This window comes from Fusarium graminearum, chromosome 2 (assembly GCF_000240135.3).
Source record: "Fusarium graminearum PH-1 chromosome 2, whole genome shotgun sequence".
NCBI classification, from domain to species: domain Eukaryota; kingdom Fungi; phylum Ascomycota; class Sordariomycetes; order Hypocreales; family Nectriaceae; genus Fusarium; species Fusarium graminearum.
Genome location: NC_026475.1, coordinates 1856721 through 1870740, shown reverse-complemented (window position 1 = coordinate 1870740; position 14020 = coordinate 1856721). Strand labels below are relative to the sequence as shown.

Here is a 14020-nt window from a genome sequence, read left to right as displayed (position 1 = left end):
CACTTTGTTGTTGGACCCTTGTACGGCGTGTTACCATCCACGATATCGGTCGGGTATTTTCTTTTCTCTAAGGAGCGGTATAAAGAGCTAAGACAAACATGTTCGCTTTTTACACTTTCCAAGAGCTATTCGTAGATTGCACGACGTGATCAGTACTAACATATTGATTTACCCGCCGCAGCTGACATATCTCAGCTCCAACAACCCCAACAAACACCATTGCCCCTCACTAGGTCGAGTAATTAATCTTGACTACTAAGGTACGCACTTAGCACAGCTGTATTTCTTAACCTCTTGTCAAAATCACTGCCATACGATTTGGTATTTGCTGTGTTGAGTATCATTTGCGCCCAAACAACTCGGGGTTTTCACCAGTGACAAACTGTCTGACTGACTTAGCCGTCGCGGGAATAAGCGAGACGAGGGTTTGACGATCTGATATCGACTATCAACTTTCCTGACCTAGTTATCTCTTGCTTTGCCTAGTCAGACAACAGAGTAGCTTTCGCTTCTTAAGGTAGGCTTTCAACTGTCAGTTTCGTCGAGTTTGTGGATATTTATTCTTTGTCAAATTGCAAGTCATTTTTGGCAGTGCTTACTTATACTGTTTCAACTGCCGGTTTCAACGACTAACTCATTTCTGTGTTCCGCCTCACAGTTCTCCACGCCTCCACAACTCCAGCCGTGAAACAAGATAAGACAAGAAGTGGTCGATCATGTTATCACGTCGAACTCCCGTGGCATCAGCCCGTCTCGGACAAACACTGCGATGCCAGCCGCTTCTAAACTCGTCACGAATGACTGTCAGTGCCGAGACAAATGAATCTGCCATCAGTGGTCAACGATGGGCGAGCAATCAGAGCCCCGCTATCTCAGGTACGTTTTGTCACAAGAGAGCTTCCATTGTGGATGATGGAAGACTTTTCTGTGTACATTTTTTATCCCCTCAGCCAACCAAACACTCTGCTTCCAATCTGTACATCTGCAGGGCCGGTCCGGTCCCGTTGAAATATGCGCCCCGTGAGCAAGATGCTCTTCAAAGAGAGGCAAAGAGAGGCAAAGTTTATCTGATACCAATTAACAGATCTGGCGCAAGGCAAGACGTTCTATTGGATCTCTTATAACCCTTTTGTTTTCTTATGTAACTGCAAGCGCTGTACCCCTTGTCTGTTTTTCTTTTTCCAAAATCATTCTCAGCCGTCTTCTTTATTTGATTTTATACGTGAGCAAGAGCCGAAAAGCGGTGTTGTAGCCCCGAGCTAAACTCCGGGATGGTCTCGGAAGACCTCCAGCATCGGTCATGACTTCGGGACGCTCCGAAGGGTTTCTTTCGGACAAAATGGCCGGAGGCGAGACCATTCCTGCATCATGAATTTGATATGGCTGCAATCATTTGAACTATCAGCTGTCAGATATTATGCGGAATCAATATCTGCTGTTGACTCTGAATCTGAGAGTCCAGTCCGAGTCTGTGCCTTCCGGGGTCCCGGCTCCGGCCCTTGGAAACCCCAAATCTGCCCCCCCAGCACACCCCGGCTGCATAGACTACCCACGCACTCTCTCCCTCTCCACGTCCCCCCCAAGCGTCATCCGTCAGTTGACTGGGCTGAACTGAGCTGAGGCAAATAACAATTTGTCCAGTCTTTTCGTCATGGACATTCTTCTGCGACCCTCCCCGGATTCTTACCGTTCAATGTCAGGCAATTTGTAGGGCATCATGCGCTGATTTTGGGGAACCCCCGTCATTTCCTTGACCTACACTACGTACTTTGTTACCTTATTACCTTCATCTTGAGGCTTTTGTCAGTACAAGAGCACTACGGAGTGGCTATGACCATGACCATGACCATGACCACGACCCATGCATCCACCCCGGGTCTCCATCCGCCCCCCAGACGTGGACGTGTTTGCGATGTCGATGTGCTTGTCTGAGTGGGTAACGAAGGGTTTCGGCCTTCTTTAGCCTTTGATTTCCTCTTCTTTACCTTGGTACATGGTAGTGCCCGCATGGGTTAGTCAATGGATTGGGTGCTTCTATCTGCCTTGCCTATATGCGGATTTCCATTAGTTTTTTCTCTTACTCTATTTCTCTGGCTCTAATATTTGTATCCGGCTCTGCCCTCGACTTTTCCTCTTCTTCCCTTACAGTTCACGATACCCTTCTGACACTTAAACTTACACTTATACAACAGTGTTGTCTTGGCGTAGTAGCCTTCTCCAGTGTATGCCTATCTCTTTCTCATTCTCTTACACACACCGGGTCCCTCATCCTTGTCTCATCCCTCTTGCCCCCTTGACACAGCTTCAGCTCAGGCCTCGAAGCATTGACATTTTATTCTTAATTTGGATGCTGTTACAAACCGTACAGTAATACAGTACCACCAGTTCTTTGCTAACATTCGACGTTTTTTAAACATATAAAGTTGGTCCCCGTTCTTGGAGTAAATCTATTACTGCCGCATCTACCCCACGACCCTTACTCGCCTCGAGTACCCCGCCAAAAAGTTCTACTGCTCGTCACCCCCACTACAACAACTTCAACTACAACTTCAACCTACACCTACAGACCTCATCTTTTTCGACATATTTTGCCAAAATGAGATTGACTACCGAAAACATCAACCAGCGCGTAGTCGCCGCCAAGTATGCCGTCCGTGGCGAACTTGCTGTCAAGTCCGAGGAGTACCGGGCCAAGATCGCAAAGGGCGATACCGGCGACCTTCCTTTCAACGAGATCATTTCTGCCAACATTGGCAACCCTCAGCAGCTCGACCAGAAGCCCATCACTTTCTTCCGACAGGTCGCTAGTCTTCTCGAGAACCCCATCCTGCTCGAGAACGAGGAGGCCCTTACCAAGCACTTTGGCTACCAGACCGATGTCATTGAGCGCGCCAAGTTCCTCCTGAGTAAGATTGGCTCTGTCGGCGCCTACAGCGCCAGCACTGGAGTTCCTGCTATCCGTGAAAGCATCGCACAGTTTATCGAGCGTTAGTTATGCCGTCCTTGGGTGTGTATGATGTCTTGCTAACAACTCCTAGGCCGCGATGGCTTCCCCGCTGACCCTGAACACATTTACCTGTCTGCTGGTGCCTCTTCCGGTGTCAACACTCTCCTTAACGTTATCTGCGCCTCTCCTAAGACCGGAATTCTCATTCCTATTCCTCAGTACCCTCTCTACACCGCCACCCTGTCTCTCCTTGACGCCACCGCTGTTCCCTACCTGCTCGACGAGTCAAGGAACTGGGGTACTGATGTCGACACCATCCGCGCCTCTTACGAGAAGGCCAAGGCCGATGGCATTGATGTCCGTTGCATCGTCATCATCAACCCCGGTAACCCCACCGGTGCTTCCCTCCCTGAGGAGGACATCCGTGCCGTCCTCGAGTTTGCCAACGAGGAGAACCTAGTCGTTATGGCTGATGAGGTTTACCAGACAAACGTCTTTGTCGGCAAGTTCCACAGCTTCAAGCAGGTCCTATGCTCACTCCAGAAGGAGCACCCCGGCAAGTTTGACGGCCTTGAGCTCGCCTCTCTTCACAGTGTCTCCAAGGGTATGGTTGGCGAGTGTGGCCACCGTGGTGGTTACTTCGAGCTTGTCAACTTTGACGCCGATGTCGAGGCCAACATCTACAAGTTCATCTCCATCATGCTCTGCGCTCCCGTCATTGGTCAGTGCGTCGTCGAGTTGATGGTCAACCCTCCCAAGCAGGGTCAGCCCTCATACGAGCTTTACAAGAAGGAGTACGACGGTATCTTTACTGGTCTTCAAGAGCGTGCTACTGCCCTGCACAAGGCTTTCTCTCAGATGGAGGGAGTCGAGTGCGCCGAGCCCCAAGGTTCCATGTACCTCTTCCCTACCATCAACCTTCCCGCGAAGGCCGCTGAGGCTGCCAAGGCAGAGGGCCGAAGCGCCGATGAGTTCTACTGCATGCGTCTCCTCGAGGCCACCGGTATCTGCGTCGTCCCTGGTTCCGGTTTCGGTCAGAAGGAGAACACCCTCCACTTCCGCACAACCTTCCTCGCTCCTGGTACCGAGTGGGTTGGCCGCATCGTCAAGTTCCACAACGAGTTCCTCGACAAGTACCGATGAACTAGCAACAACGATAAGAAGAAGTTGTGATATTGGAAACAGGCCCCACTACATCCATCGCAGGCCCGATCCTGTGGCGGGGTCCCCAGAGGAGTTTCGATGGTGCGGAGCCGAAGATTCGGTACTGCGCTGTGACATGAGACTCACGGTGTGCGGATGAGAAAAAGGAGAAAACCAGGCGTCGTTCGACAGGAAATCACATTGCATTGTTTAGCGTACTAGTCAATATTTGGTAGACAGAAGTTCACCAATCTAGAATTTTCATGATATGTAAAACCGAGACCAATTTGGAGTGTGGACGTATCAGAACTCAATCCTGGGGTAAAGACACACCACCATGCTGTCGTATTGCTGATCTTTCGATGTCTGCCACCCTTGTCTGCATGCGCAGGTACAAAAGAACAATCCTGGGGTAGCCTGATTCTTGTTTCTATAACATCATCCAATACATACAACCAACTCCACAGTTATCGCCTCGGTGTGGACGACGCGGGGGGGTGAACATCAGACCACTTTTTGGTGCCTCACCGGGACCCAGCCAAGTCTATTACCACAATGGCCTGTCTAATTTATATCATACAGTCAAGCAAATAGGTAAAGGCATGGGATTCGTCTTCTTCTAACCCATTTCCTCCCCCACTGCATTGTCTTTCTTGGCATGACATTACCAAATACCAACTTCCCCATCCGTCTCTCATATCTATGCTCTCTCGCTACCCCTCAGCCGCACAGCCTGACCGTACTTTTGTAGCTTTGTAATGAGCTGATCGCCTTGTCGCACGACATCTTGGTATTGCTTGTTCTTGTCATCGGGGCGGTTGGTCTCAATAACACCCTTGCCTGTCACGCGGTCGATGGTGCAAGGAATGCGGCCAGCAGCAATGAAGCGGGCGAGGTCACTAGATTAGCGGCATTAGCTTGTGTTCTTTCATGTGATAGTGTAGCAGTTAACATACCGGTCGAGGAAGTCGACAGTGACACCAAAGTCGTTAGCCATGCTCTCAAGGCCGACAACACGGTAGCTTTGCAGGAGCTGCTGGTAAGCGCGAAGTCGCATCTCTCGGATGAACCAGTTCTTGTGCTCGTGAAGGTAGCGATCCTGGTTTAGGAACTGCTCCTCGACATTGGCCAGGGACGTGAAGAAGGCCTTGTAGTCGCCCTTGTACAAGCTGCTGACGAGCAGGGCCAAGGGGCTGAAGTCGATAGCCATCTCAGCTTCGGGATGGTCAGTGCTTGTGCCCAATGTGGTCAGATTCACAGCAGCGGTGGCCGTCTTGGGTGCCTTCGCGCCAACGGTGTCATCGGCACCTGGTCCAGCACTGAGAGCGCCGCTCAGAGCTAGCAGCTTGTCGTCGCCATCGCCAAGAATTGCCTTGATCTCTGGTGCATCAACGACCTTTGACTTGAAATCGACTCGCTTGAGGGAGACTGAGCCAGCGAGAACAGAATACACAACAAGGTTGGAGTAAGTGCAGAGCTCGTAGCTGGTAAAGGTGGAGAGAGAGTCGAGGAGCAGCGGCGCAGCGAGATTGTATGATCGAACGGTGAGCAGGTGCAGGCCTTCGTAGGCCTTGAGGCGGTTGCGACGGTCCCAGTCACCGCCTGTGTCGACAAGACCCTTGGCGCGCTCAACATGCTTCTTTACGAGAGGCTTATCACCATAAAACAAGCCCATACGTATTATAGCAAGAACGAGGTCGATCTTGGTACCGAGAATGCCCGTCTTCTCGAAGAGGCTCTCGTAGGTGGCAATAGCTTTGTCCTGTATGGGGTATTAGCACGGAGAGCTCGAATTGCTACCAGGTCGTAAAGGTCTGTGCGAAAATAAACATACCTTGTCTCCCACTCGAGCCCAGAATTCTGCTCGCTTGCCTTGGGCGGCCATGACCTCAGTGTCACCAGCTTGCTCCACAGCATCATCCTCCTCTTTCTGGATCTCTTCTAGCTCACGATCGTTGTCCTCTTTCAGCTGGTTGTAAAGACCCTCATCCCAGGGGAGACTGATGTTGGCAGCAGCAGGCTTGGTGGCGATCATTCCAACCAGGCTCGACTTCCTGCTAAGAGGTCGTCCTGGAGCGGAAGCGCCGCCCTCGCCAACGGTGTTGAGGACGCCATCGAGGGGGTGAGCGAGATATCGGTAAAAAGGAGCCATCTTGTCCTGGGCAATGGCATCTTGGAGGGCCTTAACAGAGGCTTGTTGCGCATTCTTAGTGGCGTAGCCGTTTGTGAGGGTGAAGACATGCTGCGAAAGAGGCAGCAATGGCCATTTGGCGTACTGGGGGTCGGAACCCATGATGACTGCGGTGGGTGGTCGTCGAGTATGTGTCTGGTTTTAATGCGCAGAATGCGATATCGGGGAAGCTTTGTGGCTCGTTAGGTGTGACGGTATTTACTGTTGATTGTTGGTGATGTTGTTATGTTTGGAGATGGATGACGAGAGAAGCTCAGAGATAGGTCGGTAGAGCTTGGTGTTGTATGGCAAGGACAATGGCAGGCAATTGGATGGCAAGGCGACTGTGGAGTGAGTGGCCCGGGCGGTTGTTGCAAGGCTCCAGCGGGACACGCACTGATTGATGTTAGTACCTTGGACGGTACGTACTGGATCGTTGGAAGCTGTATCAACAAGCCATCCGCCAAATACCATAGGATATTTATAGCAATTGAGCTTAGTAATTGCATGGCTTTTATTTAATAGAGCTACTCAAGTTACACAGTGATGTAATGTCAATTGGCAATTCAGTTGTGATGTAACCTTGCTTCAACCTCAAAGTTATCGTTCATGGCGTGGTAGATGTACTTCATACCAGCATGCCATAGCGCTGCAAAACACACAACTTTAGTGCCAATTACGTATGGAAGAGTAACATGTTAAGTTAAATAAAAAAAAAACCATCAAAATCATACACCTAAACATCACATCTTTACCAAAATCGCATCGACAATGAAACTTACCTAAACAACAAATTGCCGGGTTAAGAGGGTGCAGGGTAATCTGCATGGCCCAAGCGCCTGCAGATAAAGTTGAGATTAGATAAGTCGAGGACTTCACCATCTCACACTCCAATCCTTAAACTTCAACTATACATTTAAATTGCAATACTGAAACATTGACATTGACAAAAATCCCATCGGATTTGATATCCAAGATGGTTCGAGACTCCGATCGCGCCGAAGGCGATGAGCGCCACGGTCGTAAACGCCGTGCCAACGACGAACCGCAAGACGACCTCCCCCAGCCATACAATGCCAAGTCGCTTCAACCAGCAAAGCGACGCGCCCTCTCTCCTTCCGAACAGCCTCGGAAATTGAAGCGTCCCGGCGCGCGTGCGCGTATCTCAGAAGCCGAGCGAGAAGCTATCAGACAACGCCAGCTTGACAGAGAACGAGAGGCTGCGGCAGACGATGCCCATGAAGCGGAACAGGAGAGAATCCGAAACAACAGCGATCTTGTGAGACAACACTACAACAATGTACCAGAGCGTGGTCGCGACTGGCGAACGAGAGACAGCAAGATCAAGGGACTGCGCGTTTTCAACAATTGGATCAAGAGCTGCATCATTCAGCGATATTCACCAGACGAAGACCATACCCCTGGCTCGCGCGAGGCTGGACGCTCCAGCGGCAAAGACCTTCTTGTGCTCGATATGGGATGTGGAAAGGGTGGCGATTTGAACAAATGGCAGCAGGCTCCTCAGCCTATTCAGCTCTACGTTGGTCTGGACCCGGCTGACGTGAGTATTGAACAAGCTCGCGATCGCTACAGAACTTTGGGTAGCCGTGGCGGACGAGGTGGGCGAGGAGGCCACCGACGACCGGCACCTCGCCTTTTCGATGCTCGTTTTCACGTTAAGGACTGTTTTGGCGACACCATCGAGAATCTTGAAATCATTCAGCAAGTCGGCTTCGACCCGTCACCCATGAACCGCCGAGGCTTCGACGTTGTCAGCATGATGTTTTCCATGCACTACGCTTTCGAATCCGAAAAGAACGCGCGGAACATGCTGCGCAACGTCGCCGGTGCACTCAAGAAGGGAGGGCGATTTATAGGCTGCATTCCCAACTCTGATGTTTTAGGCGAGCGAGTTCGCAAGTTCAACGAGGAGGCTGCGGTCAAGCGCGAAGCCAAGAAGGAGGCGGAGAAGGACGGCGAAGGCTCAACAACCCCGCAGCAGACAGAACCCGAGGACGGAGAACTGGAAGAGGGTGAGGAGGAGCCGACTGCTGAATGGGGCAACTCTATCTATCGAGTGCGCTTCCCTGACAAGACACCAGACGATGGTGTGTTCCGACCTGCATTCGGCTGGAAATACAACTTCTTCCTGGACGAGGCTGTGGAAGAGGTACCCGAGTATGTCGTACCGTGGGAGGCTTTCCGTGCTCTTGCCGAAGACTACAATCTCGAACTGCAATTCCACCGCACGTTCCCCGAGATCTGGGAGGCAGAGAAGGATGATCGGGAGTTAGGCCCCCTGAGCGAGCGTATGGGCGTACGTGAGCGTGGCGGTGGTCCCCTACTCGTATCTGACGAGGAAATGGAAGCCGCTAGCTTTTACGTTGGTTTTTGCTTCTACAAGGTCTAATCCCTTGTACCGATATAGGAAACGGCATTATGGGCTTGGCGTTAGGGAGCATGATATGTGTTATATATATAAGAGAGGAGTTGCTATTGCATCGAGAGCCTAGTAAAACAAGAAAAGAAAAGATGATGTTATTATATTTATTTGCGACCAAGCTTGTCAAGGGAACTGGGTATCATTTTCTTTGTAAATAGGAAATAGAACTCCTTCTCATGCAATTATAGGTAACCTTCAACGACCATGACCCACATCCGTTCGACTGTATACAAGCTTTGATTTAGCAATTATAAAGCGTTAGTTGCACGCCGCCATATTGTCAATGCAGCAACGCCCGCACAAGCTGTTGCTCCAAGTGCGATGTACAGACTCGTTCTGTCAGGCCCTTCTTCGTTACTCCTGGGGAACGCAGTGCTAGGGGTCGTGGCAGCATCTGCATAGGCTACGAAAAGCTCACTGATACTGCCCCAGGTGACACTGACATGCAGTGGGAGACTCATGCTAAGCGAAGAGGTGTACTGGTCTGGCTGGAGCTCGCAGCGTTGGTTGGTTTTGTCTTTGTCGGCTTTGAGTGCAGTGTAGATAGAGGGAAGCTCATCAAGGTGCGGGTACTTTTTTCGCAAGTCGACGATATGAGAGAACGAGTCAGGGTCTGACGAGTCGTAGGCATAGCAAATGAGATCGCAGGCGTCCAGTTTGGCTCGGTTCTCGAGGATTGCAGGTTCAAGCTCACCAAGCTCCTCCAGAATAAGATAGACTTGCTTTCCACCAGGCAACTCGACACTGTTTACTGCGCGGCGGGGTTTGATGGTCGGATGGTATAGACCATAAAATGGTCGATTGAGGAATGAGTCAAGAAGAGCAGACTTTCCTGCACCTGATGCACCAAGAACGTAGCAGAGCACTACGTTGCGCTCGACTCGGCCAAGACGGCTTCTCCTCTTACGAGGCTTTGTGATCTTGAGTGCAGCGGTGATGGAGTCCTTGGGATTCGAAGGCTCAAAACCAAGATAGGCAAGATATTCGATAGTAGTCTTGGGTTCAATGAAAGTTGTCATGCTCCACTGAGCAAGCCAGCCTTGAAGAGTAACATGGCCAGCCTCGTTTCTCACAGTCGAGGAGGGGAACGATGAATCGGTCCAAGAACTAGGTAGTCCCGGAGCCGGGGCAAATAGAGCCTCCAGCTCCTCATCATTGAGACCGCCATCGTTATCCTTGTCAAAGATGAGGAACAGGTCCACAAAGAACCTATAACCAGCAGGACTCAGCTCAGCAGAAGAGTATTCTGGGACCTCAAACTTTGGCCGAATAAACTTGTCTTCAAGACTCAGACTATCAGTATAGTGGAACTTTCGAAGAATGATCCAAATAGTCTCATGGCGTCCCTTTTCGGCATAAAGCTTGTTCAGTTGCAGAAATCCTGGCAGGTCAATCCCCTTTTCTAGATCAGAAGCGGGCAACGATTTCGCGATGCTGAGTTTGATGTTGTCCAGATCGTCGGTGGTCAAAGGTTTGTCGAAACAACGGGCTTGGAAGTCACGCATTTCCTGCTCGTTGAGATAACCGTCCTGGTCCTTGTCACAGAGGTAGAAGATACGCTTTAAAGCGTTGATACACAAAGGCTTGAGATGACCCTCCTTGTAATCGAATAGAGGGGCGATTGGGTGGGTGACAGCCTTTTGGCAAAGGAAGAATACTTCGTTCACGTTTCGATGATCGCGTGCGCTGGTACGGATGCAGGAGTCGACCTCACGAAACTCGGCCATGACGGGTAACAATTCCTCCTCAACCACCTGCGGTGTGGTGCCTTGACCAACCAGATCGGATTTATTGGCACATAATACGACAGGAACGTTGACACCTAAAGATCGGAAATACGGCATCCAAAACAGTGCCACCCTTTCATAGCTATAGTGGTCGGCGTAGACAAGAAGAATGACATTGCACTTTCGAATTTCTTTTCGTAACGTAGTCCGGTCTTGTGGGCGAGCTGAGGTGTCGACGATGGTAGTCGAGACATTTTCAGGTGTACCGATGCTCGGTGGGATGGTGATTTGAGGAAGGACGGGTTGGATCTTGTTGTTGACAAATTGATCTTTAACAAGAGAGGCGATGAGGCTGGATTTGCCAGTACTTTCGTCGCCGCAGACACAGATCCGAACTGCACAAGGAAGGTTAGTCATTTGCTCGGATGTCTTGTTATTATTATGGTTGTTGAGTAATGACTTGGCAAGGGTCGGATGTATATGGAAAGATGGCTATAGGGCGTTCGTACCAGTGGCCATGATGGAGATACTATTGGAGTTTTTGTTCCGAGTATGTCGTCATCAAGGTTCCATACCCAAGAGGGGACTGTGGTCTGCTGATATCGTGGGTTCGGTCGTCGATCGTGGGGAATGAATCGTAGTGGCAGTGAAGGCGTTGGGCTAATGGTGGAGGGGAAAGTGTCGAGACACAATGGCAATTGTTTAAATATATTAAAGAGAAGAACTTGACAGAAGGGAGACGGTGAAAGAGGATTGCTTGTCAGGTGCAGATCAATCAGACCATGTTTCAGTCGAAAATAGAAACAATACAGCACAACAGAGCACAGCAGTGTAATGCAATGCAAGACAACCTAGGCAAGGCAAGTAGGTAGTGCAGGCGTCAAGAACACAGTAGATGCAGCTAACTCAGGTCAGGTACAGAGCTAGGATGGTTGTGGTTGATGGCAGAAAAGAAGTGTTGCGACGAGCAAGGATTGGGCGATTTTGGGGACGATCAATTAAAGATGCGTCCCTGCCCGCCTTCTGTCTGAGGTTGGGTTTGGTGTGTTGTCATGTGTGGGAACCAACCACTGTCGCTTCACTTCAACTCACCGCACGAGCCTGAATCTACAGGGAATAAAGCACTCCACAGTCAGCTTCTGGCGAAATCTATGCATGTCTGTCATTTGAAGGTGGGCGCTTAATAAAATGATTGTTTGACTTGATTTTGTATTTAGCCTATGACCAAGTTGGTAAATTTATACTAATATGATGGTTTCATTCAGTTGTTTTAACGGACATGTTGGAGCTTCACGCCATATCGCATTCAATCCTCTTAGATTAACTACCCATCACTCCATTGGGTAGTTAAGAACATGTTCGTTGGACTCAATTGAAGGTCTGTATAATAACCTGTTAATGAGAAGCACGCATGCTTGATAGAAGATCGGCGGTAGATAGAAAAGAGCCCATGTTGCATCTGCTTCAATATTTATGTCACCTCCACGTTGACTTTTAGAACCCTGCCCGTTGATGGTGCTTTCCCCAGTTCTTACCCCACACTATCGTCTGCGCCTTCCTGCGCGCATAGTCCGATTCAAGTCCAACATCCGCTCAAAACTCCTCGGCTGTTTCCTCCCAGCCTCACAATTCAAGGTTGAGCCTGACAAGTCAATTCACCATTAGTCGGATATCTCACTAGGGTTTCTATTCGGGGTCTCTCCGTCTGCCTTCGTGACGTACAGCACCTTCCAATTCCGACCCGGATCTGCTGTGCCTCTCAACCGTTCAGCCCCCTCTACCTTTGGTATTCGACCTCTTCACCGAACAACTAAATATCGCGATATCTTCATTCGACTAAGCCCGGACCAGTCCGAACAGAATCGACAACAGCCCCCATCTGATATACACGCAGTGCATATACTTTCATCATGTTGTACGTACAATATCCCGACTATGCGCATAGCTCTTGCGATCACTTTGCGCCTGACACAAACTGACGCCATGAGATTCCAGTGTTCTACCTCCCCCTCCGCGGTATCCCACCATGGGGCCCTATGGCGCTGGAATACACCCTGTACCTATGATAGAGACAAATAATACATTGTCAAACCCAACAGGCCCTGAGTGGCAGTTTTTGGTTGGAGAAGGTAACATTTTTACTCGGCATTAGATCATCTGGACAGACATTAACAGAGAACAATAGGAACATACACACTGAAAGAAGATTTACATCTTGCAACGCCTCCGCCTCATCCTTCTGAAGCTACCGTCCCAAACCCGAACCCTCTATCGACCCTTCCTCAGCCTGCCAGTGCTGGTACCTCAGTTTCCCTCGTCGCCCTCGAATGCCGACCAGCCCCGAACTTATTCTACAAAGGTCTCTCGTCTACTACACTTGCTTTGAGTGGGGCTCCGTCGAGTATTCAGGAACATCCTAACGAAGGGCGCTACTCTGCCGAGGGAGGCGTGGCCAGTGAGGATGGCCGAACTGGCTCGACGAGTGATGCTGCCGCTGCTTCAGCCTCCATAACCATAGGATCGGCACCTGCTTTTGGCGAAGGCAATGCCTTACTTACTCAGGCACCGACCAAGGATGTGAATAAGAAGAGGAAGCCCAAGAATAACATGACCAAGAGCAATTCCTCATTCATTTCACGTGTCATTGTTAACGAAAGCCTCTCCAAGAAGCTTACAGAGCGACCAAACGATGGTATTTTTGCATTTGCTAATATTAACCGTGCCTTCCAATGGCTTGACATGTCATCCTCTACAAAAGTACGTTCGATTGCGAATATAACAAGTCTCAAACACGCGCTGATATCCGGAGCAGCAAGACTATCTAACCAAGATTCTTTTCACAAAAGCGCACTGTTTATGCCATGACGTAAATGTTCATACCAAGAGCGTTTCGCACCTTGACGTTATCATGGGATTTTCTACTGGCGAAGTTATCTGGTGGGAGCCAATCTCACAACGTTATACCCGGTTAAACAAAAACGTGAGAAAGCACTCAAGATTCTTAGATACGACGTATGAACTGCTGACACCAATGATAGGGGGCTATCAACGGCACGCCAGTGGCAGCAATCCGATGGATCCCAGGATCTGAAAACCTATTCTTGGCTGCTCACATGGATGGGTCGCTCGTGGTTTACGATAAGGAGAAAGAAGATGCTCAGTTCAATCCAGAAGAGGAGGCAGTGAACGGAATGGCGAACGGGGCCAGTGGCGAGTCGCTAGACGCCAACAACATGGGAACCCATCACAATACCATTCGTATCAACAAATCTGTTCACTCCAAAAACCAAAAGGTTAATCCAGTGGCCGCTTGGAAGCTGTCCAACCATCGAATCAATGCTTTCTCATTCTCACCAGATAACCGACACTTGGCTGTTGTCTCAGAGGATGGTACGCTAAGGATCATTGATTATCTGAAGGAGGAGTATGAATCCAATCATCTCGTACACGCCGTTTAGAAAGCTTATCTGACTGGTTTACAGGCTCCTTGACGTTTTCTACTCTTATTATGGCGGGCTCACCTGCGTTTGCTGGTCCCCAGACGGCCAATACGTGCTGACTGGTGGTCAAGATGACTTGATATCTATCTG

General features: G+C 49.9%; 6 protein-coding genes across 6 annotated transcripts in view; 3 read left to right on the top strand and 3 right to left on the bottom strand.

Moving 5' to 3' along the window:
* Positions 1–1206: 1206 nt before the first annotated feature.
* FGSG_13362 (uncharacterized protein) lies at positions 1207–1746 on the bottom strand (the record flags this gene model as incomplete). Its single annotated transcript, XM_011322024.1, is given in 3 exon segments — positions 1207–1383; positions 1532–1682; positions 1688–1746. Coding segments are annotated over 3 exon segments (387 nt in total).
* A 797-nt stretch (positions 1747–2543) lies between these two features.
* Positions 2544–4366, top strand: FGSG_08443 (uncharacterized protein). The gene is made up of 2 exons (XM_011322023.1): positions 2544–2987; positions 3039–4366. Exons 1-2 carry the CDS (start codon positions 2597–2599, stop codon positions 4088–4090), a joined length of 1443 nt encoding a protein of 480 aa, XP_011320325.1. The 5' UTR covers positions 2544–2596; the 3' UTR covers positions 4091–4366.
* A 264-nt stretch (positions 4367–4630) lies between these two features.
* Positions 4631–6545, bottom strand: FGSG_08444 (uncharacterized protein). Its single transcript, XM_011322022.1, has 3 exons — positions 5925–6545; positions 5047–5852; positions 4631–4989 (listed from the first exon to the last, which is right to left on the bottom strand). The coding sequence occupies exons 1-3, from the start codon at positions 6381–6383 to the stop codon at positions 4791–4793; spliced, it is 1464 nt and encodes a 487-aa protein (XP_011320324.1). The 5' UTR covers positions 6384–6545; the 3' UTR covers positions 4631–4790.
* A 613-nt stretch (positions 6546–7158) lies between these two features.
* FGSG_08445 (uncharacterized protein) lies at positions 7159–9770 on the top strand. The gene has a single exon (XM_011322021.1). It carries the CDS (start codon positions 7237–7239, stop codon positions 8668–8670), a length of 1434 nt encoding a protein of 477 aa, XP_011320323.1. The 5' UTR covers positions 7159–7236; the 3' UTR covers positions 8671–9770.
* On the bottom strand, positions 8952–10949 carry FGSG_08446 (rho GTPase 1; the record flags this gene model as incomplete). The annotated part of the gene is made up of 2 exons (XM_011322020.1): positions 8952–10825; positions 10940–10949. 2 exons carry the CDS (start codon positions 10947–10949, stop codon positions 8952–8954), a joined length of 1884 nt encoding a protein of 627 aa, XP_011320322.1.
* A 1391-nt stretch (positions 10950–12340) lies between these two features.
* FGSG_08447 (uncharacterized protein) overlaps positions 12341–14020 on the top strand; it is a gene marked incomplete at both ends in the record, with an annotated part of 2552 nt that continues 872 nt past the window's right edge. The window contains 3 exons of the mRNA XM_011322019.1: positions 12341–12345; positions 12818–13187; positions 13469–13820. Of these exons, the coding sequence (XP_011320321.1) occupies positions 12341–12345; positions 12818–13187; positions 13469–13820 (727 nt within the window). The remainder of the gene's footprint in view (positions 12346–12817; positions 13188–13468; positions 13821–14020) is intronic.